Source organism: Mustela lutreola, chromosome 12, assembly GCF_030435805.1.
Source record: "Mustela lutreola isolate mMusLut2 chromosome 12, mMusLut2.pri, whole genome shotgun sequence".
Taxonomy (NCBI): domain Eukaryota; kingdom Metazoa; phylum Chordata; class Mammalia; order Carnivora; family Mustelidae; genus Mustela; species Mustela lutreola.
The window spans coordinates 35,793,251-35,812,345 of record NC_081301.1 but is presented as its reverse complement, the minus strand read 5'-3'; the positions used below and the strand labels follow the sequence as shown (position 1 = coordinate 35,812,345).

At 48.3% G+C, this 19,095-nt stretch overlaps 2 protein-coding genes across 9 annotated transcripts in view; one reads left to right on the top strand and one right to left on the bottom strand.

Annotated features, from left to right (window-relative positions):
- The window catches only part of TMEM8B (transmembrane protein 8B), a 43,897-nt gene that overhangs the window by 2,089 nt on the left and 22,713 nt on the right, over positions 1–19,095 (top strand). For 2 of the 6 annotated variants that reach the window (XM_059142653.1, XM_059142652.1), the window contains exons 1-2: positions 13,449–14,233; positions 18,749–18,938. In XM_059142653.1, coding sequence (XP_058998636.1) covers positions 13,690–14,233; positions 18,749–18,938 — 734 coding nt within the window. In that variant the 5' untranslated portion in view covers positions 13,449–13,689. Of the gene's footprint in view, positions 1–13,446; positions 14,234–18,748; positions 18,939–19,095 lie in introns of those variants that run through there. The other 4 variants (XM_059142655.1, XM_059142654.1, XM_059142651.1 and 1 more) reach the window with 4 other exon arrangements.
- Positions 831–13,359, bottom strand: FAM221B (family with sequence similarity 221 member B). 3 transcript variants are annotated; one of them, XM_059142662.1, is made up of 7 exons: positions 12,716–13,356; positions 9,828–10,689; positions 9,536–9,679; positions 3,363–3,473; positions 2,992–3,189; positions 2,686–2,805; positions 831–2,333 (listed from the first exon to the last, which is right to left on the bottom strand). In XM_059142662.1, the coding sequence occupies exons 2-7, from the start codon at positions 10,687–10,689 to the stop codon at positions 2,296–2,298; spliced, it is 1,473 nt and encodes a 490-aa protein (XP_058998645.1). In that variant the 5' UTR covers positions 12,716–13,356; the 3' UTR covers positions 831–2,295. The 3 variants fall into 3 exon arrangements, with proteins under 3 accessions (XP_058998645.1, XP_058998644.1, XP_058998643.1); XM_059142661.1 differs by lacking the exon at positions 831–2,333 and adding an exon at positions 2,340–2,545 and having other exon boundaries at positions 9,828–10,737; positions 12,716–13,359; XM_059142660.1 differs by lacking the exon at positions 831–2,333 and adding an exon at positions 2,340–2,545 and having other exon boundaries at positions 12,716–13,359.

Genomic DNA, 19,095 nt, shown 5'->3' with positions numbered 1-19,095 from the left:
ATTAGTCTATGTAAATATACTTTGTAATGTCTGCCTATTATTTGTTTTTAAGATTTTACTTATTTATTTGAGAGAGAGAGAGAATGAGCGGTGGGATGGGGGCAGAGGGAGAAGACAGATGCAGACTCCCTGCTGAGCAGGAAGCAGGATGCCTCAGCCAATTCAGGGCTCTGTCCCAGGATCTGGAGATCACCACCTGAGCCCAAGGTAGATGCCCAAGTGACTAAAGCCACAAAGGCACCCTCTGCATATTACTTATTTGAATGAGTTTTCACAGTAGCCATTCCTTTACTGCTGACTATTGAATTAGTTTTAGTGAATGGTCATTATGGCGCTAATTGCATATCACCAGCCAAGAACAACTCTTGACTTCCAGAGATAGTAACCACATTTGCTATAGCCGTATTATTGTTAGAAAGTCCTTTTATCCTCCAAAGGGCAGACATTTGACCCTGTACTTTCCCCTAGGAGTTCTAGCAATCCAGATTGCCTCTCTTCCTTTGGAAGTATAGCTAGCTTCCCCAAATGTGGGGAAATGTAAACTGGCCTTTTCTGTGCCCTAAAGGTTACATGCAATTCTCTGTGGTGCCTTTGAGACCACAGCAGCCCATAGAGCTGCTTTGGAGAAGCTCAATAGATGAGAGGAGCTGGGATCTAGGAAGGGGAAGGAAACTGGCCAGGCATGGTAGACGACAACAAAGCGCTTTGAAACTGGTTATTTCTTTGGGTTCTCAGGGAGAGCAGGTAGCACAGCGATTATTTTTTTTTTTTTAAAGATTTTATTTATTTATTTACAGAGAGAGAGAGAGAGAGAGAGAGATCACAAGTAGGCAGAGAGGCAGGCAGAGAGAGAGGGGGAAGCAGGCTCCTCACTGAGCAAAGAGCCCGATGTGGGGCTCAATCCCAAGACCCTGAGATCATGACCTGAGCCTAAGGCAGAGGCTTAACCCACTGAGCCACCCAGGTGCCCCGCGATTATTCTTTTACAGAGCCAGAAACTGAGGCCCAGAGAGGGCTTGCCTAGGATCACAGAGCCCATTAGAGCCAGAATCTCCTACTCCTTGTAAAAATAACTATGATTCACTGATTTTGGCCACAGTCACTGGTTTTGGCCCCTTGCCCACAGTTCTTTACTCCATTCTTTGTGATCCCTGGCAGATGCTCTCATATAAGAGCTGCAGCTCTCTGTAGGTTCTGACGAATGTCTCCTGTACTGATCCCCACCACTACATCAGCTACTGGACCTCATTAGAGACTTCTGTTCCTTTGTTCTTTTTTTTCAGTTTGTCAGTTGCTTCCTGGCTTTACTTTCTCTCCGTTTGTGTGGTCAGTTCTCCCCACATTCCCAACCCTTCTTTTTGCTTTATTTTCCTGATCATCCTTCCTGACACCCTCCCATCATCAACTATCAATCTAACTCAATCTAACTATTGTGTTTCTCTTCCTCTTTAGGTTCCTGCTTCCGGCTGTACCTGAATCCTCAACTACCCACTGATTAGGATTTTCTGTGATTCCCCACATCAGCCTACCCAAATCTCCTCTCTCCTACTCTCCATTCCTACCCCTTGCCTTCATGACCAGCAACTGACCTTGTCTCCTACTTCCACAAGATCCTGCTTCCTGCAGCTCAGTGAAGGCCCATCATTTTCCTTCTTCTTTTCTCTTGGTCTTAGGAGGTGGTGGTTCTCCTGTCTAGAGCAAATCCCTTCACCTCTGCCCTGATCTCCATCTCTGGGATGTCTCACCAGGCATCTCTTTCTCTCTTCTGTATCCTTCAAGATCTTCCTTTACTGGTTCCTCCCCTTTTTCCCTCCTAAAAATTGCTTCTTGACTCCACATCTCTCTCTGGATATTGTCTGACTTCTCTCCTGCTCTTTTCATCCAAGCTTCCTAAAGAAACTCTTTCAGACTTACTGGGTTTGGTTTCTGCCCCCACTGCATCACTGAAACTACAATATCTGAAGTGCCCAAAGATCTAATTGTAAAATCCAGTGGACATTTTCAGTCTTTATTACTGGCATCTCCAACTGCATCCAACACCAGTGTTCACTCTATTCTTCCAAAAAACCCCTCCCTCCTTGGCTTCCTTGAAGGCACTTTGTCCTTCTGATGCCAGAACTAGCAGCTCAAATGTGGTTTTGGTGGAAGCAGGTGGCTTGATCCAGCCTGTCTCCTTTGTGGTCCTCTCTCTTGCCTGCATTAGGTGCCAACTCTAAGATCCTAGGATCTATGTGCCCCATACAGAACCAGGCCAGATTCCAGTGGCTTCCCTTTTATTGATGATTTGAGCCAGGTTCAAAGAGGCCTGCGCCAGTTGTTGATAGTGTCTGTGCCTGGAGGAGGGAAAAGCAGAGGTGAAAGGGTCAGGTATGGGGGTCAGACATAGGGTCAGGCCAGAGGCTGTGTGGGCCAGGAGGCCCCGGGGGTCTGCAGTGGGAGCCAGGATGGCCAGAGGGCCCCTGCTTCTGTAGAGCCTCAGAGTCAGAGTTGCTGACGATGGCTTCTTGGAAGGTAGGCATCTCTGCAAAAGGCATATAGTCTGCTCCTGGGGGTAGAAACCGGTGCAAGTATGGGGTGCAGCGGGTGAGAGGGTGAGGTAGTCCTGGACGGGATGGTTGAGGGTGGGAGCACCTTCCTGCCCGGCCTTCTGACTAAGACCCCCACTGTTCTAGGTTGCCCCCTCACCATGAGGCCTCCCTCCTCGTCGCCGGGTCTCCTCAGTCTCAAAGAAAGTCTCGTGTTCCTCCCAGCGACGGTCACAGGCCGCACAGAGGAAATTAGACTCAAAGCAATTGCAGCAACAGCCTGGGGCAAGGAGGAAGCCAAGACAAGTATAGGGAATTGGGGTTTCCCCCTGGGCTGACAACATTCTCATCTCTTCCATACCAACCACAAACCCAGGTTTCTTCTACCAGTTCCCCTATCCTTATTCCCAAACTATTTGCATCCTACCCATGCCCACCCCTGTACTCCCCTCACCCTAGAAATTACCTTTCACCCTGCAGGGATGGGACCCAGTAGCTGTGTGCTCTTCATGGCTGTGTTTGCAGCGACATTGGGCCCTCCAGGCCTTGGGGTCAAAGGTAGCTCGTCTTTTGAGCCAGAACTCACCCACCTCCTCTGGGCGTGATGGGATAAAGCAGAACATGAGGCAGCGACATTGGCCCACATTGCAGGGCACGGATATGTCTAAGGGAATGGGGAGAAATGTCTAATGGGAATGGGGAACGGGGAACACCTAATAGGGCCAGCCTTCCCATGCCAACTCCCCCCACCCCCCATACCAACACACACACTTTTCTCTCATATGGCCAGAGTATAGTTATCCCTTCCCCTGACAGGGGCTGGTCAGTTCTCCCTACCTGAGATGATCTGGTGCTCTTTCAGCAAGTGTCCACAAAAGCATTTGGACTCATCTCCAATTCGGAAACAGTCCCATAGATAATGGGGGCAGCGCCAGCCAATGTAGAGACCTGAGTGTGGAGGGATTGACAAGGAAAAGTGAGAAGGAAAAACAGCGCAAACCCCCTGCCCAAGGCGTTCTCACCTCTCCCCCTAGGTGTATTCACCTCCACCCATGAAGTTCCCATCCCCACCCCTTTAGACTTTTTCCCACCAGGTTTTCTCAGTGTTCCACAAGGGTTTCAGTTCCTTTCCCACCCCAGGATCCACTCCATCTCTGTTAGCCTGTCAGAAATGACTGAAGACTGTCTTCAAGATTATTAATGAAATTTTGTTTGAAGATGAACATGAATCTCGCCAAGTTCTCTGTGACTGTGAAGATTCCCATCTCTTCCTCTTCCCACATTAAAGCCCAACTTTGGGGCGCCTGGGTGGCTCAGTGGGTTAAGCCGCTGCCTTCGGCTCAGGTCATGATCTCAGGGTCCTGGGATCGAGTCCCACATCGGGCTCTCTGCTCAGCAGGGAGCCTGTTTCCTCCTCTCTCTCTCTGCCTGCCTCTCTGCCTACTTGTGATCTCTCTCTGTCAAATAAATAAATAAAATCTTAAAAAAAAAAAAAATAAAGCCCAACTTTGTTTTGTTTCCTTGAAGTGTCTAAGGTGAGGGAAGGGAAGATGACTGGCCAGGTGTAGAGGAGATGGTGAGGACTGGCACCTCAGAAGCATGGTCGTTGAAGGCACCAGAGGCAGAGGAGGAGGAGTTTGGGCAGCTCTGAGACCAGGAGGAGGGCTTTCCTCACTTTTCAAGGTTCACACCTTCATATTTCCTTTTTGTGTTCCTGGTGTTATGGAACTAATGCTTTCTATGAACTTGAGAAGGTCTGTCTATGATTCTCTAAGAATCAGGAGAAAGAGGTAGGTCTGAAGTCATGAGTGGTGAAGATCAAGAAATCGAAGCTTGTGAGGTGAAGAAGTATCCCTGAGAGCAGGCACCAGTGAGATGCCACAACCTTGAGAGCCTGGTTTCCACAGTGGGATCTGAAACTGGCTTCACAGGTCGGCAGTACTACAAGGCAAGGGTGGAGCCATGTAAATGTGGGAGGAGAGCCAGATTTTTTCACCCTTCAGGAGACCTGAGAGTACTCCAATTTCTAGGCAAGAATCCTGGAGGAGTCCTCATGGAATGGGACATTCAGCCATAGGACCCATTCCCATTTAAAGGCTATGGTGAAGTGTCACCTCCGCTAAAAAGTTTTCCCTGACTTCCTCTTTCTATCTAGGGGCCCATGTTTTTTGACTTTTCCCACTACTCCTATCACAGTACAATGCATTGGAATAAATTTTTTCACTTATGTTTCTCTTAAACTAAGTTCTTCTAAGGAGAGGTCTGGCTTTTCATTTGTATCTCTTGTCCTAGCTTAGGGCCTGGCCCGAAATAGGTGCTCAGAGAGCACAAACTCCTTGACTGAGTAAATGAAGGAGGAAATTCCTTCAGAAGGGAAGAGAGACCCTGTATTACAGGCATATCCCTGAAGTTAGTGTCCTCTGGTCTTTGACTTTGGCCAGGGCCACAATTCACAATTCTGTGCCTAATTAGTCTAGGTTTTCTTGCCTTACCCATGGTCTTTCAGGGTCTAAAGCCTGTCCAGATGTGGCTTTTGGCTTTGCTACTTCTGTCTTGATACTGACAGCCCACAGTGCTAGCGCCCCATTACACCAGCAAGGCTTGGTCGAAGGGGCAGCGTATGGGAAGAGTCACAATGGAGGTGAGTGGGGGCCAGGATTCTACTAGAGGAATTCTGAATTCCATCCAGAGACTGAGCAGATGAGGTGTGGAGGTGAAGGAGAGTCAGTTCCCATAGATTGAGGTCCTGCCTGGGGGCCTGGGAAAGTCAAGTCCAAGTACCGATATAGGAGTCAGTGTTCTCTCAGATGAAGACTAGAGTTTAAACAGAGACTGGCGACTATACCTCAGATTCCATTTATAGGTGTCCATGCTCTTAAAGTGGGACAATTCACATCAGGCCATGTAGTCCAGAGTGGAACCCTCCTCTCTCTGCTCTGATTCCAAACACTCTTCCTGTTATAAGTGGACAAGGACTGGCAGGGGGAGGAGGCATTATCTGGGATGCCATTTTGACTCTGTACAAGGTGATTCTATGTAGTTTCACCTTAAGAATCTTTGCCCAGGGGCGCCTGGGTGGCTCAGTGGGTTAAGCCGCTGCCTTCCGCTCAGGTCATGATCCCAGGGTCCTGGGATCGAGCCCCGCATCGGGCTCTCTGCTCAGCTGGGAGCCTGCTTCCTTCTCTCTCTCTCTGCCTGCTTGTGATCTCTCTTTGTCAAACAAATAAATAAAATCTTTAAAAAAAAAACAAACAAACTTTGCCCCAAGCATTTTCACTGCAAACATTTTCACTGCATGATCAATTGGCCATAGACAATTTTGCCACAAAAGATAAAATTACAAAAAAAAAAAGATATTCATTAAAAAGGGCATAATGAAACATGGAAACTGAATATCAAAATTAAAAAATGGCTTTATTGCAAAATGCAAAAAAAATGAATTTAAAATGAATTTAAAATGTATAGGACAGATTCATGGCAATACCATGCAAATAACTGATTTTATTTTGTGGATCTTACCTAACCACTTGTTTTCAAAGTCTTACATTCATAGTATTATACGTTTTTGTTTTTTGGTTGTTTTTTGTTTTTGTTTTTAGGGTTTTTTTTGGCGAGTTGATTCTTCAGGTTTTTTTTTTTTTTGCTCACTGATTCATCACTTTTTCTTTTTTTTGCTAAAATTCTCCCCTTCAGGGGCGCCTGGGTGGCTCAGTGGATTAAGCCGCTGCCTTCAGCTCAGGTCATGATCTCAGGGTCCTGGGATCGAGTCCCGCATCGGGCTCTCTGCTCAGCAGGGAGCCTGCTTCCCCCCCCCCCCCTCTCTCTGGCTGCCTCTCTGTCTACTTGTGATTTCTCTCTGTCAAATAAATAAATCTTTAAAAAAAAAAAATTCTCCCCTTCATTAAGAGGTATCAGTTTCCAAGTACTAGGATACATATTTGTAACTGAGCTCTGTATTGTGTTCTGAGAGCTTTCTACACTGCTCTTTGTTCTCGACAGATTGTCACATGTCCATTGATAGACATTCCAAAGTTGTATGGGAAGTTGTGTGGGTTTAAAACTTTGTGTCACTGTGTAGACAATTATGAAGCCCAAGATTTATGTAATATAAAAATAAGAGAACTGTGTCAATGGAGAAGTGAAACCAAACTGTCAACCAGTTGATGAAACTAACAAACTGCCAAACCAAACTACCAACTAGTTATTTTTTTATCTTTTATGGAAAATTGCCTTATGGTCAATTAATTTTGTGGTGCACTATTTGTGGCAAAGGTGTCTACGGCAGAGATGTTTACTCTGAAAATACCAGACAGGGACAATTGATTCCATGCTCATATAATCGTATTTGCGTGATAACATCTCTTTTTGCTTAGAACATCTCCATACAACATACAGCTATCTTTACATGAAGGATGTCTCCAGTCCAGACATATAGTCAGGTATCTTCAGACTTTTTCAACAGCATGTTCTGCCAGCTCTTCAAGTGTGGTACAGCCAATTATCCCTTTCAAACCTGGCCCTCAAGCTTTGTCCTCTGTTCATCCAAACACATACTTATCATGCATCGTCTCTGTTTCACTAATGGCATCATCATCCAATCAGTATCTAAGCCAAAAACCTAGGGGTCATTCCAGGCATGTCCTTCTCTCTTATCCTATACATCCAAAGATCCAAAGGTCAGTTTTACCTTCTTAACATTTCTTGAACGTTCTATTTATCTCCACCTCCATGCATCTACTTCTGACCTGGGTTATTATTACCACTGCCCAATGTAGTCTTCCTATGTGCAGTCTTATCTTTCTGAAGTCTACACTACTGCTAGAGCAGTATTTCAAAACCACAAATTTGCTCATGTTATTGTCCCACTTAAAACCTTTTAGTAACTCTCAGTTGCCCTTAGATTATAATCTCAACTCTTGAGCTTTGCACAGAAATGCCTGTACACTTTTGCCCTTCCAGAGCTGAGCTCTGAGCTCTGTTCAACATTTCTTGCACTTTCCTACTGGCACCTTGCCCTCATATCCCACTTTTGACCTGTCCACCTCTTCTTACTCATCTACAGATTTCAGCTGAGAAGTCATCTCTTCCAAGACTTATTCCCTGAGCATCCAAGATTGGGTGCCCCCTTTTTTTTCTGCTTATGAGGCACTGTGGACTGACCTCACTCATAGAAATTATTAGAATGAATTATAACTATCCTTTTACTTATTGGTGTTTCTCATTAGAGTACACATTTTGTTTTAAAGATTTATTTATTTGAGAGAGAGAGAGAGTAAGAGAAAGCATGAGAGCAGAGAAAGTCAGAAGGAGAAGCAGACTCCCCATGGAGTTGGGAGCCCAATGCAGGACTCAATCCCAGGACTCTAGAACCATGACTTGAGCTGAAGGCAGATGCTTAACCAACTGAGCCACCCAGGCGCCCCTAGAGTACACATTTTTTGAAGGATTTTGTTTTTGACATCCCACCAGCTACTGCTTCCACACCTGGCTCAAGGCCTGGCACACAGCTGGTGCTCAGTAAATGCTGACTAAATAAAAGAAAAGCTTACATTTGATCCTTCTCTACACAGCACACATACTGATTCTCTAGGGACTCAAGATCCCCAATATTAGGAGGGAACCCTAAATATCTTTTTCAGGGTTGAATGACACTTAAATTACTACATAAAGCTTCCTGTTTAAACAGGAAAATGAAGAAGTTCCATGTGGAGAAGTACAGCAACCTTGAAAAATGAAGAGCAGACAGGAGGTTCTGAGAATGACCTTGCATTTCCAGGAAGAATAAGGGTGACAGAAGATGTTAAAATAAGCAAACAAAGGGACGCCTGGGTGGCTCAGTTGGTTAAGCAGCTGCCTTCGGCTCAGGTCATGATCCCAGCATCCTGGGATCGAGTCCCACATCGGGCTCCTTGCTCCGCAGGGAGCCTGCTTCTCCCTCTGCCTCTGCCTTCCGCTCTGTCTGCCTGTGCTCGCTCTCACTCTCTCTCTTTCTCACAAATAAATAAATAAAATCTTAAAAAAAAATAAGCAAACAAAGCCATTTCAATGCCTGAATTAAGACAAATGAGATCATTGTGACTTTCTTGGCCAGGGGTAGAGGGGGAAGGGTCTCAGCACGAGAATGAGGAGAGTAAATTGCATGGAGGAGTGAGAAGACATAGGATTGCCTGGTTGTCTTTATATCTTAGGCCCATCTAGTTTCAACATAGCTCTCTTACTATCATAAGGGGAAAGGAAGTATGAAAGACAAAAATAAATGAACTCCTGTCTATTGAATTGTCTAGAAACCCCAGAATCTGCAGAGCAGGTCAGGATGGCCTTCATTCTGAAGGTATTTGCTATAGACATGAAGTTCAGCAACACAGGTATACATGCTCGCACCGGAGGGCATGGGTTTCCATCTGCACACCTTTTATATGCAGGGATACATAAGCACAGCATGCCACTTATGGGGCTGGCAAGAGTACTGATTCTGGGCTGAGACTTGGAATCAATAGGGCTTGAAGATACCACTCTCCTCCTTGGTGAAGAGACTCACAGGTTTTGGGTACCTTGGTGATAATGGGTCTGGCATGCTGGGTGACAGCCTTTTACTGAAGTTCCACCAAGAGGACCAAGGCCTTTTGCCATGTCAGAGCCACAAGTCTCCTGGACTGTCTAGGTCCTGGGCCATCTCTGCCTTAAGGTCTGTTTGGTCCAGGCTTTCTGAGCCCTAGATGTGGGTCTGGTATATGGCCATTCTTTTTTTTTTTTTTTTTTTTTTTTCCTTTTAACAACTTTAGTTTAGCTTCCTGTCCCTCCCTGGGCTTTATATCAATATCCCCACTTTTTTCTATACCATGCTATCCACATTGGCCCACCTGGCTTCTCCCCTCCTAGATTAAAGTCAGTTAGCATTGCCATTTCCACAAGGGATAGCAATCCATTGATCAGGGCAGGTTCCCTGGTCCAGTTGGATTGGAGGATGGCCATGGCCTGTCACAGGCTTCTGAAGGGCTTTCTGGGCTCACCTGTCTGGATGGCACTCAGGGCTGCATTCTTCTCCCATTGGAAAAGATAGTTCATCTGAGCACCGAACTTCTCTCTGGGCCTTGCCTTAGCCACTTCCACCAGCTCTGTTTGCTTGGCAGGGACCACTGGGTGGGCTGTGTAATCTGGGAAGGGAGAAGCTGAGTAACCAAGGAGAAGTGTGGAGGCCCTAAAACTAAGAGAAGAGGCCAGGTTAAAGAGTAACCCAATCCCCTCCTCCTGGGGCAGGTATAAGACGGTGATGAGAATGGGGTAAAGTGCAGGCACAATTACGGCTAAATCCTTTCTTCGCCTTCTTCTTGCCCGGCTGTTGTCCTGGCTGAGCTGTGTGTGCACTGCTGTCAGTGGCCTCCACCTGCTTCTTGTCCTCTCCTTCCTCTTCCTCTTCCTTTGCAGATGTGTCCAGGTGGACTGGGGCTGAAGGGCTTGAAAGGGATTGCTTTTGAAGGCTCTCATACTCAGAGATCTGGCTGGACTTCCTTCTCCACAAGACCTCATTGGGAGAATACTTAAAGAGGTCTTCCTCCAGAGTATCAGGGGAAGATACAGGAACATGGTCTTGTGATGAGGTATGAGAAAAAACACGTTTCTCTGGGTCCTTAAAGATGAGAGTCTCCAACAGGGTCTCAGGCATAGGGGTTTCCAAAGGGTTCTCAGAGTATCCTACAGGGGTCTCAGAGATAGAGGGCTCCAAAAGGGTTTCAGAGGTATAGGTCTCTAAAGGGGCCTGGGAAGTGGATGGAACCATAGGCGATTCAGAAGTGTGGACTTCTAAAGGGGTCTCGGAGATGGAAGTTTTCAAAGAGGTTTTGGAGGTGTGGGTCTCTACAGGGGCCTGGGAAGTGGATGGAATCATATGAGATTCAGAGGTGTGGGCCTCTAAAGGGGTCTGAGAGATGGAAGGTTTCAAAGAGGTTTCAGAGGCATGGGTCTCTAAAAGGGCCTGGGAAGCAGGTGGCACCATATAAGATTCAGAGGTGTGGGGCTCTAAGGGAGTCTCAGAGATGGAAGGCTCAAAGGGTGTTTCAGGGATAAGGGGCTCCTGTGATTCTTCGGCAGAGCGGTCCTTTGAAGAGCGGTGCTCCTCTGTATCCATGGTGCTATGAGGCTCTTCTGTGACCTTGTCTGCTTCCATCTAGTGGTAGAATAGGGTATAGCCTTCATTAGGTTGGGACTGGAGGGTCTGCAAGTCAGAGTACAGTGGGGGTTATGGAATTAGGATAAGGATTTCCGTGCACCTGAGATATAAGGGGGGAGCAAGATGATCTTTGGTGCCAGGAGGTTCTTCTGTGTGCCTAGACCCCATGTGACATGTGGCCACAGATTGTGAGGGAGCTGGAATTTAAAGAGAGAAAAAGTCTGAAACAATCAGAATCCCATCAGTAGATGGTAGTAGAGGACCGTGACCTAGGAGGGAGACTGAACATAGCAACTTGACTAATCCAAGAGCAGGTCTGGGACCTTAGGACCATGGAGGTCAGGCAGTAGAGTTCTAGAGACTGGGATACCAAGCCAAAGTGGGGGTTTGCTCCTGAGTACAAGACAATGCCACGATGCATTAGGCAGGGCCCTGAGTGCAGTCTGGTTTTGTCTAGAGACCACATACACCCTCCCTTGATGATGTCACTCATGGTCAAGGCTTCAGCTACTTCTAGCTGGTATGTGGATAATTTCCTAAATCCATACTTCCAGCTCAGACCTCTTTTAATCCCTGTACTTAACACTCATACCCAACAGCTTGTGGGACATGGCTAAATGGATGTCTGACAGGGCATGAAAGCTGAACTATGGGAATTATTTTGGTCTTACCCTTTCCCCTCAAACCTCATCTACAAATAGGTACTAAGGACTATATTTCCTATCTTCTAAATAATCCCCAAATCCACTCTCTCCTTTCTTTTCCCTCTAATTTTGTTCAAGTTCTCAGAATTTTCTACCTTGATTATGTAGTAACTTCACCCCTCTGCCTCCTCCAGCGTATTAATCCACTCAGCCATTCTTTCACTGATTTATGTAACTTCTGCTTTTATAAACAACTCAATCTTACACTTTCACCTGGGCACTGTGCTAAGCACTGGACTCAGTTGAAAGAACCTGGGAAGGAGATCTGGCTAACCAAAATGACAATACAGATGAGTTGGTGTTGTGCTGGGGTAAGCTCAGGACGCTCTGGAGTGGGGTGTGACAAATTTGTCTTGGAAGGATGTTCAAAAGAAGTCAGTCCTCATTATTGACCCAAATGAGATCTTTCTAAAAACATAAACCTAACAATGGCATTCCTTTGCTTAAAAACACTCAATTGGGGGCGCCTGGGTGGCTCAGTGGGTTTAGCCTCTGCCTTTGGCTCAGGTTATGGTCTCAGGGTCCTGGGATTGAGCCCCAGGTTGGGCTCTCTGCTCAGTGGGGAGCCTGCCTCCTCCCCCACCTCTGCCTGCCTCTCTGCCTACTTGTGATCTCTGTCTGTCAAATAAACAAAGTTATTTATTTATTTGACAGACAGAGATCACAATTCGGCAGAGAGCAGGCAGAGAGTGAGAGGAGGAAGTAGGCTCCCCGCTGAGCAGAGAGCCCAATTTGGGGCTCCATCCCAGGACCCTGGAATCATGACCTGAGCCGAAGGCAGAGGCTTTAACCCACTCAGCCACCCAGGCGCCCCAATAAATAAAATCTTTAAAGAAAAACAAAACAAAACACTCAATTGTCTCAGCCCAAGGATTAAGTTTAAATTTCTTGGCCCTGACATTCAAGGCCTGTCATTATTTGTAATAGAGCCTAAGGATTCCAGCCTTAGCCTTCTGTGGTCCCTACTTTCCCACCATGCTCCAGAGATACTAAACACACCAGTTAACATTCATTAGAGTCTTTCCAAAGGGGAACTTTGGGACATTAAGTAGGGAGAGAGGTAGGGTGATAGGAATCTCACCAGGCATTCAGCAAGAGGAAAAAGATACTTGACAGTGGAGAACCAGAGGATGGGAGGAGAAGAAGGAGAAAAAGAAGGGGAAGAGGGAATTGTGGGGAGTAAACGTGGCGGAGGGGGGAGTGTAAGGATGAAAAATACAGAATGGGAGGGGGTTGGACTGAGTTGGGAAGGGGCAGAAGGTGTTAGGAGGGGAGTGGTATGAGAGTTTGGAAGAGGCGGCTTTGGAGAAACCACCTACCTCTGGGCTTTGGCTTGGCTGTTACAAGTCCTTCCTTAGGTCACAATCTCGTCTTAAGCTGGGAAGGGGAAATGTTAGCGAGGGGTGGATAGCTCTTGGATGAGACCCGCCTTGCAGCTGCTATGTAATGAGAAGCCTTGCCTTTAAGTCTACCACTTAGGGAGGGAAGTTGGACACCTGCAGAAATTTGCAAAGGAACTCTGGCCAGATCTGGGGGAGGATGGGACGGGGAGGGATGAGGGGTTCCGGGGCCGATGAGGGAGGAGCTTGACTGAAACCTCTGGAACCCCGGCCGGGAGTGGAGGGATCCGTCACCAGGGCAACCGGAACGCCCAGGAGTCTCCGTGGCAACAGCACTGGTCTCCAGAGGAGGCTGCGCTGGACCCGGAGGGGACGAGCCTAGAGGGTTCACTTCTTTTAAAGGGGTTTGCGGGATCTCTGTGAGAGTGTGTGGATAGTCTGCGGACATCTGTGGGGACGTCTGTAGGTGTCTGGGTTTGTAAGAGTCTCTGTAGGGTTCCTGTGAGATGTCTGTGGTTCTATCAGTGGGGGCTGTGAGGATCTGAGGTTGGCAACCGGGCTCCGAAGCTGGGGTGAGAAAGGCAGGGGATCAAGGGGCTGGGGCGGAGTCTGTCCTCGGAGGCCCGCAGAATCAAGTTGGAGACCAATAGAATAGGGCAGGGGGTGGGCTTTACTGAGAAGAACCAATCGAGCTGATAGAGGGGCGGAGCGTCATAACTACGTCAGACAGAGGCCGCCGCCGCGGGGCCTGGTTATCGCCGGTCCAGCGCAGCCCGGAGTCGCCCAGGCCTGAACTCCTACCCAGGTCCCCGGCCTGGCCTCAGCCGGCCTGACCCCGGCCCCGGGCCCACGAGGACACCGAAAGCCACTCCCTGGGGGTGGGGAGCGGAGCCGTGGGTCAGCTCTGCGCGCTCCCCGCGCTGGCCTGTCCGGCCCCGCCCCCGCCCCGGGCCATGGCCCAGCCCTTGTCCCGGCCCCTCGTCCTATCCTCATCCAGCCCTTGGCCCCCAGCCCCGCCCTCGCCCCGCTTCCCAAATTGGCCCCTGCCCCGGCCTGGGTCCCAGCGAATGCCCAGATCCGAGTCTCAACCCAGGCCCCCCCTTCAGTCCAAGTCCCAGTCCCTGTGGCTGTCCTGGCCTCCAACCCCTCCTTTGCCCTTGTTCCACCTCCTGTCACAAATCCCAGCCCAACCCCTGTCCCAACCCCATTCCCAGTGTTTGTTTAAACCCGGGTCGCAAATCCTGCCCTTGCCCCAGTCCCCATTACAGCCCCTCCTTCCATCCCATTCCTTGCCCTTGTTCAAGCCCCAGTGCCCAGCACAGCCCAATCCACTATCTCAGCCTTTGCCCTCATCTCTGTGTTTACCCAAGTCTTTCCCACTACCCACCCCTTTCTCTCATACCCTGCCCCTCTCCCAGCCTCGACTCAGGTCTGGGCTCCAGCTGCCGCCAGCCTTATTGCTGCTGTTGCTGTTCTCTGTCCTTGGCCCAGGGGCTGGTGAGTGCAGAAGCAGGAAGATTGAGGCAGGGATGGGGTTCTGGCAGGGAGGGGTGGACTGGAGGGATTCAGGAGACTGGGACCTGGGCAACTAGATCACTGGGGAGGAAGTCCGAAGAAATAGGGAGGAGAGAGGTCTTACACAACTGAGAGAAACTGGGAGGGTAGGAAGAGAGGAAACTGTGGGCTTGAGGCTCAGCATGTGCCTAATAGTCCTCAGGACAGAGACCCCAAGGTTTTCTTTACTGGTGGCATCCTGACCCTGCTTTGACTCTTGCTTTTCCAAGAAGGAAAACTTGGAAGCTTCTTCTGCAAGGGAAGTTCGAGGGGGGAGGTATGATCCTATATCAGAGAGCCTCTAGTCCAGTGTGGGAATATTTAGGCTGAACTTTGAGATACTGGGCATGCATTAAAACAGGGTTAAGAAAACAGTTTTGAGAACAGCATGTAGCAAACAGATGGACATGAGTTAGTTTTCTGCTTGTAATGAGTCTTATTCCAGATAAGCTTGATTTGCTTAGGAATAATTCCTGATACTTTTACTTATTTATTTTTAAAGATTTTATTTATTTATTTGACACAGAGAGAGACAAATTACAAGTAGGTAGAGAGAGAAGGGGAAGTGGCTCCCTGCTGAGCAGAGAGCCCAATGTAGGACTCCATCCCAGGATTCTGAGATCATGACCTGAGCCGAAGGCAGAGGCTTAACCCACTGAGCCACCCAAGTGCCCTCCTGATACTTTTAGAGCAGTCTTGAAATATAGAGGCCATTTTATAGATGGGGAAACTGAGGCTCAGTTATGGGGCAGTTTTCCCAAGGTCATACAGCTTGTAAATGGCAGTACTGGGGCTAGAAAAAGTTTCCTAATTCCTGTTTCACACTAGTGTTTTGTTTTGTTTTCACTGCAACATATGCCTGATAGGAAAATAGACCCAGTTGAGAGAGGATTGAAAGTACAACCTGTCCTGTCTTCTGTCTGCTCACACAGGTGCTTAATCCACAAACTCTTCCTCATTTGCCAATTGTCAGCCTAGGAGCACCATCCAGGGAGCAAGTGATTCAGAGAACGGGAGGGGTGGAAAGTGGGAGCAAGAGGGGGTCCTGGCTGTAGGAGATAGGCCATAAAGTTGGCCGCATCTTAAGGAGATGACTGTCGTCTTTATGGCCTCAGCCCCCAGTCCCCTCTGGCACTCTAGATAGGATGGAGATGTGCCTAAGGGAGTCTTTGACAAAAAAATAACAGAGCATCTGGGGGGGGTGTTGAGTTTCAGTGAGCTTTGGGGACCTAGTTCAATGTATAAGCTTGAGGAGATTAGTACAGGCCAAAGGTCATGCCCCTGCAGAAGTGTCCAAGCTCTATATGTGTGTTCACTGGCATCTGCGTACCTATGTGTTTGTGTACATGAGGGGGCTGGGGAAATACTGGTCACGTGAAGTGTGTATGCATGCTTGTGGTTAGTATGTTCTGTGGCATGCATATGAGGCCCTGAGTCCTCCGAGTACCTATGTTATTGCATGAGGGGGAGAGTACGTGTTGTGGCCACACATATTCCTCTTCAGTTCTTCCTTCTCTTATAAACAGATCATGAAGTGTCACCTTCCAAGTGCATTTCTTAGATGGAGGCAGTGCTTGCTGCCTCCCACAACATTTAGGAGTAATCCATGTGCCCCTAGCCTGACTCTTGGAAGGAAGGGGCTATAGAGAGGCTCAGTGTTGATGACTGCTGCTGGCAAATTAGGCAATCAGTAGAGGTAGTAGCCAAACCAGTTTTTCAGTTTAGGTGAGGGAGAATCTACTATTGAGCCCAATTCGTAGCTTCCATCCCTACCAGCATGGCTTCTTTGTTCATGAGCCCATTGAGCAAGCATAGGATGGCTAGGGGAGGAGGGTTGCTGACAGCCACAGAACTGTAGGAAGCTCAAAGATGTGGATTAAAAGATGATTGTCTAGAAGCAGGTTCAGGTGCTTTGGGGAGAATTGTAAGGAAGCTGGAAAAGAGCTCTGAAAAGGTTCTACTAAGGGCTGCCCTTCATGTTGTTAATAATCCCTACCCTGATGGTTGTGGCCTGGCCTGCAGAGGTGCTCTGTGACCTGGTGGTGGTGACAGGTTTCACCTGAGGAGAGGCTGGCAGTGTCACAGGACCATCACAGCACATCAGAGCACATAGCATAGTGTTAGTAAATGCTTTTTGTTGGCTTCAGTCTCATTTCAGGAATGGAAGGTACCTCCTGGGTCTCCTGGTTTATCCTAATCCTTGGGTCTTTTCCTTGGGCTCGGTTGACTGTAGTTGCATAGCTCAGGTGTGCCTTGCCATCCCAGGAAGTGACCTTTTTGTTTTACTTAGTGCTGTCACTAGCAGGACCAGCCTCTGCCTGTGTGTGTGTGCACGTGCGCATGTGTGTTTCAGATGGTGGTGGAGAATCACCATAGGTTCATGTGGAAGCATGGAACATCCAGGACAGGTTTGTCTGAGCTTGACTAGGGCTTTACTCATGCTTCCTCTGGGACACAGCTCTGTAGGCCATTGTGAAATGCCAAATCAAAGCTTGGAGTGAATGGGGCTGTGGACACTCCTCTATCATTTGCTCTCAGAACTTCTAGGTTCCTCCCACCATGTCCAGTTGCTGCTCACTCACTTTTCCCACGAGCCCATCCTGTGACCTCTGTAGCCCCTGGCCACTTTTCGGGTGGCTTAACCAGTTTCCCAGTTCTCCAGGCCTTGCCATGTTCCTTTGAATCACAGGGGTTTTTTGTAGTTGTACTTTTGTACTTTGTGCTTATCCATTGTTTCTCAAAAGTCATTAGCTGCTTTTCACCACCCGTTCTCTGAGGGTCTGCCCTGAGGGCCTGGCCAGTATTTCTTCTTAGCAATAGCGGTGGCCCATCCGATGACCCATCCCTAGTACCAGCTTTGGGGAGGAGAAGCTCTCCCCTAAACCCAGCAGAGGGTGCTCCAGAGCTCCACTTCCTTGTAAACAATAGTAGCCAGGCCATTCAGTTCTTGGCTTCTGGCCTCCCGGTTATCAGAGCTCATTCCGAAAGGGGGCAGGTTTTCCTTGCTGACAGTTGAGACTGATCACGTGGTCTAAACTGGACTGACTAGTCCTTGGCTTTGAAGCCATGGCTTTGAAGCTGAGCATAGGCCAGTCTAGGGCCAATATTTACATACTTTGGGGCAGCTCCCTGCAGGGTGACCTTGAAGTTCAATAGTACCTTCCTTTCCAGTGTTCCCTCCTTCAGCAACCTCCCTATCCCAGATGCCTCTTTCTCCATTATTTCAATACCTCATCTTGAGGTATAGCTCCCATTTCTGGAAGGGAGTTTGTCAGTCTAGGTATGCCCTGTGGGTATTTACTATTTGGCTAAAAACACTCCACCGCAGTTTCCCCTCTACCCTCTGCTGTGTCCTGAAAACTGCTGGCCTTCCAGCCTTCTCATCAGTCCTGGGGGCACCCTTCTATGCTTCTCTAGGGCAGATCTTAAGTTTCCAGAGCAGTCAGATTCTCCAGAACTTTGCCTGCCATCAGGGACACTCTTCTATGCCTCTGAGTTACTGGGTGATTTTCACTGTCAACAGTAGTCCGAGTGCCCATGCATTTGCCTGGAGAGCTGCTGACACCAGACTTTTTTGCTCACCTTGGCTCTGCTGTGAACAACCCTGATCAGGTACTTGTATTTTGACACTTCAGTTGGAGATGACCAGTCCCCCCAAGCCCAAGTGTGAATATTTCCAGGAGGTTTGAGATTCCACTGAGTCACTGACTGACTGCATCACTGGGCCTCCCTCTGGGGAAACGCCCTCTGGTTGCTCATTCGGAATCCTACAGGACCTGATGACTCCCCTCCTCTCCTGGGAGTTCTCATGGTGGCCTACAAGCTCCTGTTTTTGCCTCTGCCACCCAAGCAGGCCCCTTGCATCCTCACCACACTTTGCCCCCCTTGTCCCTCCTGCCCTGAGCCAGTATACAGACAGCTTTTGTGAAGCTTCTCAGGGTTTTTACTGCTCTTGGAACCACAGGGGAATAGAAAGGGAAAGAAAATAAACAAGGAAGTTACACAGTTCAGTGCTGACTCCCGAGCTCCACAGGTGGAGTTCTAGTCTGTTCAGTGGCCAAAGAGCCCATGTGTTCCTCCGCCTGCCCCCCCCCAAACACATGACATTCACACCTCTGTTTTGTTAAGCTTGCTAAGAGAACAATGACTCTTCAGTGAGGGATGCTGTAGGGGTATATAAAGGGTCCTGGTTTAGGATGTAGTGAGATCTAGTTTGAATCCTCAGTTTGGTCTAGGTTTGAGCCTCAGTTTCGTTATCTGTAAAAACAGGTCATTTTTCCCCAAGGTCATTATAAGGATTAAAACAGATGATGACTAGGCCACCATGAGCCTCAGCTCCTGGCTCAGGGGAGAATATTTGTTGAGTTGGTGCTATTGGTGAGGAAGACTGTGTTTCTGTTGCTTAACGAAAGTACCCTGTGTTCAACCCTGCTCTTTTCTCTCTTGCCTACTCCCCAGGAGGCCTCTTCCTGACTGACTACTCCACCTGCTCACCCCGAAAGCTGAGTCCATTCCGCTCCTTTGCCAGCACTGAGCTCTTCCACTTCCATGTTCCCGAGGACACATTCCTGGCTGTTTGGAACCTCATCATCTTCAAGGAGCAAGGAGGAACCTTTGGGGACCACTGCCCAGACCAAAGTGTGACTGTGTGAGTGTCTGAGTTAACATTCTGACACCCACCTCCAACCCTATAGCACTTTCCAAACTACAGTGTGACTGTATGAGTATCTAAACTGACCTCCTGGCCCTGTCCCCTCACCCTTGTCCAGACTGAAGTGTGACTGAGTAAGGGACAAAACTTCTGT

Bases quoted from the DNA above. Each gene is read 5' to 3' on its own strand.
- FAM221B (XM_059142661.1), bottom strand. From the start codon at position 10,689: ATGGAAGCAGACAAGGTCACAGAAGAGCCTCATAGCACCATGGATACA. The intron at 3,190-3,362 runs GTAGGGAGAACT...CCATTCCCTTAG, and splicing joins AGAGCACCAGATCATCTCAG to ACATATCCGTGCCCTGCAAT. The intron at 2,546-2,685 runs GTGAGGGGGCAA...TTCTACCCCCAG, and splicing joins ACGAGGAGGGAGGCCTCATG to GAGCAGACTATATGCCTTTT.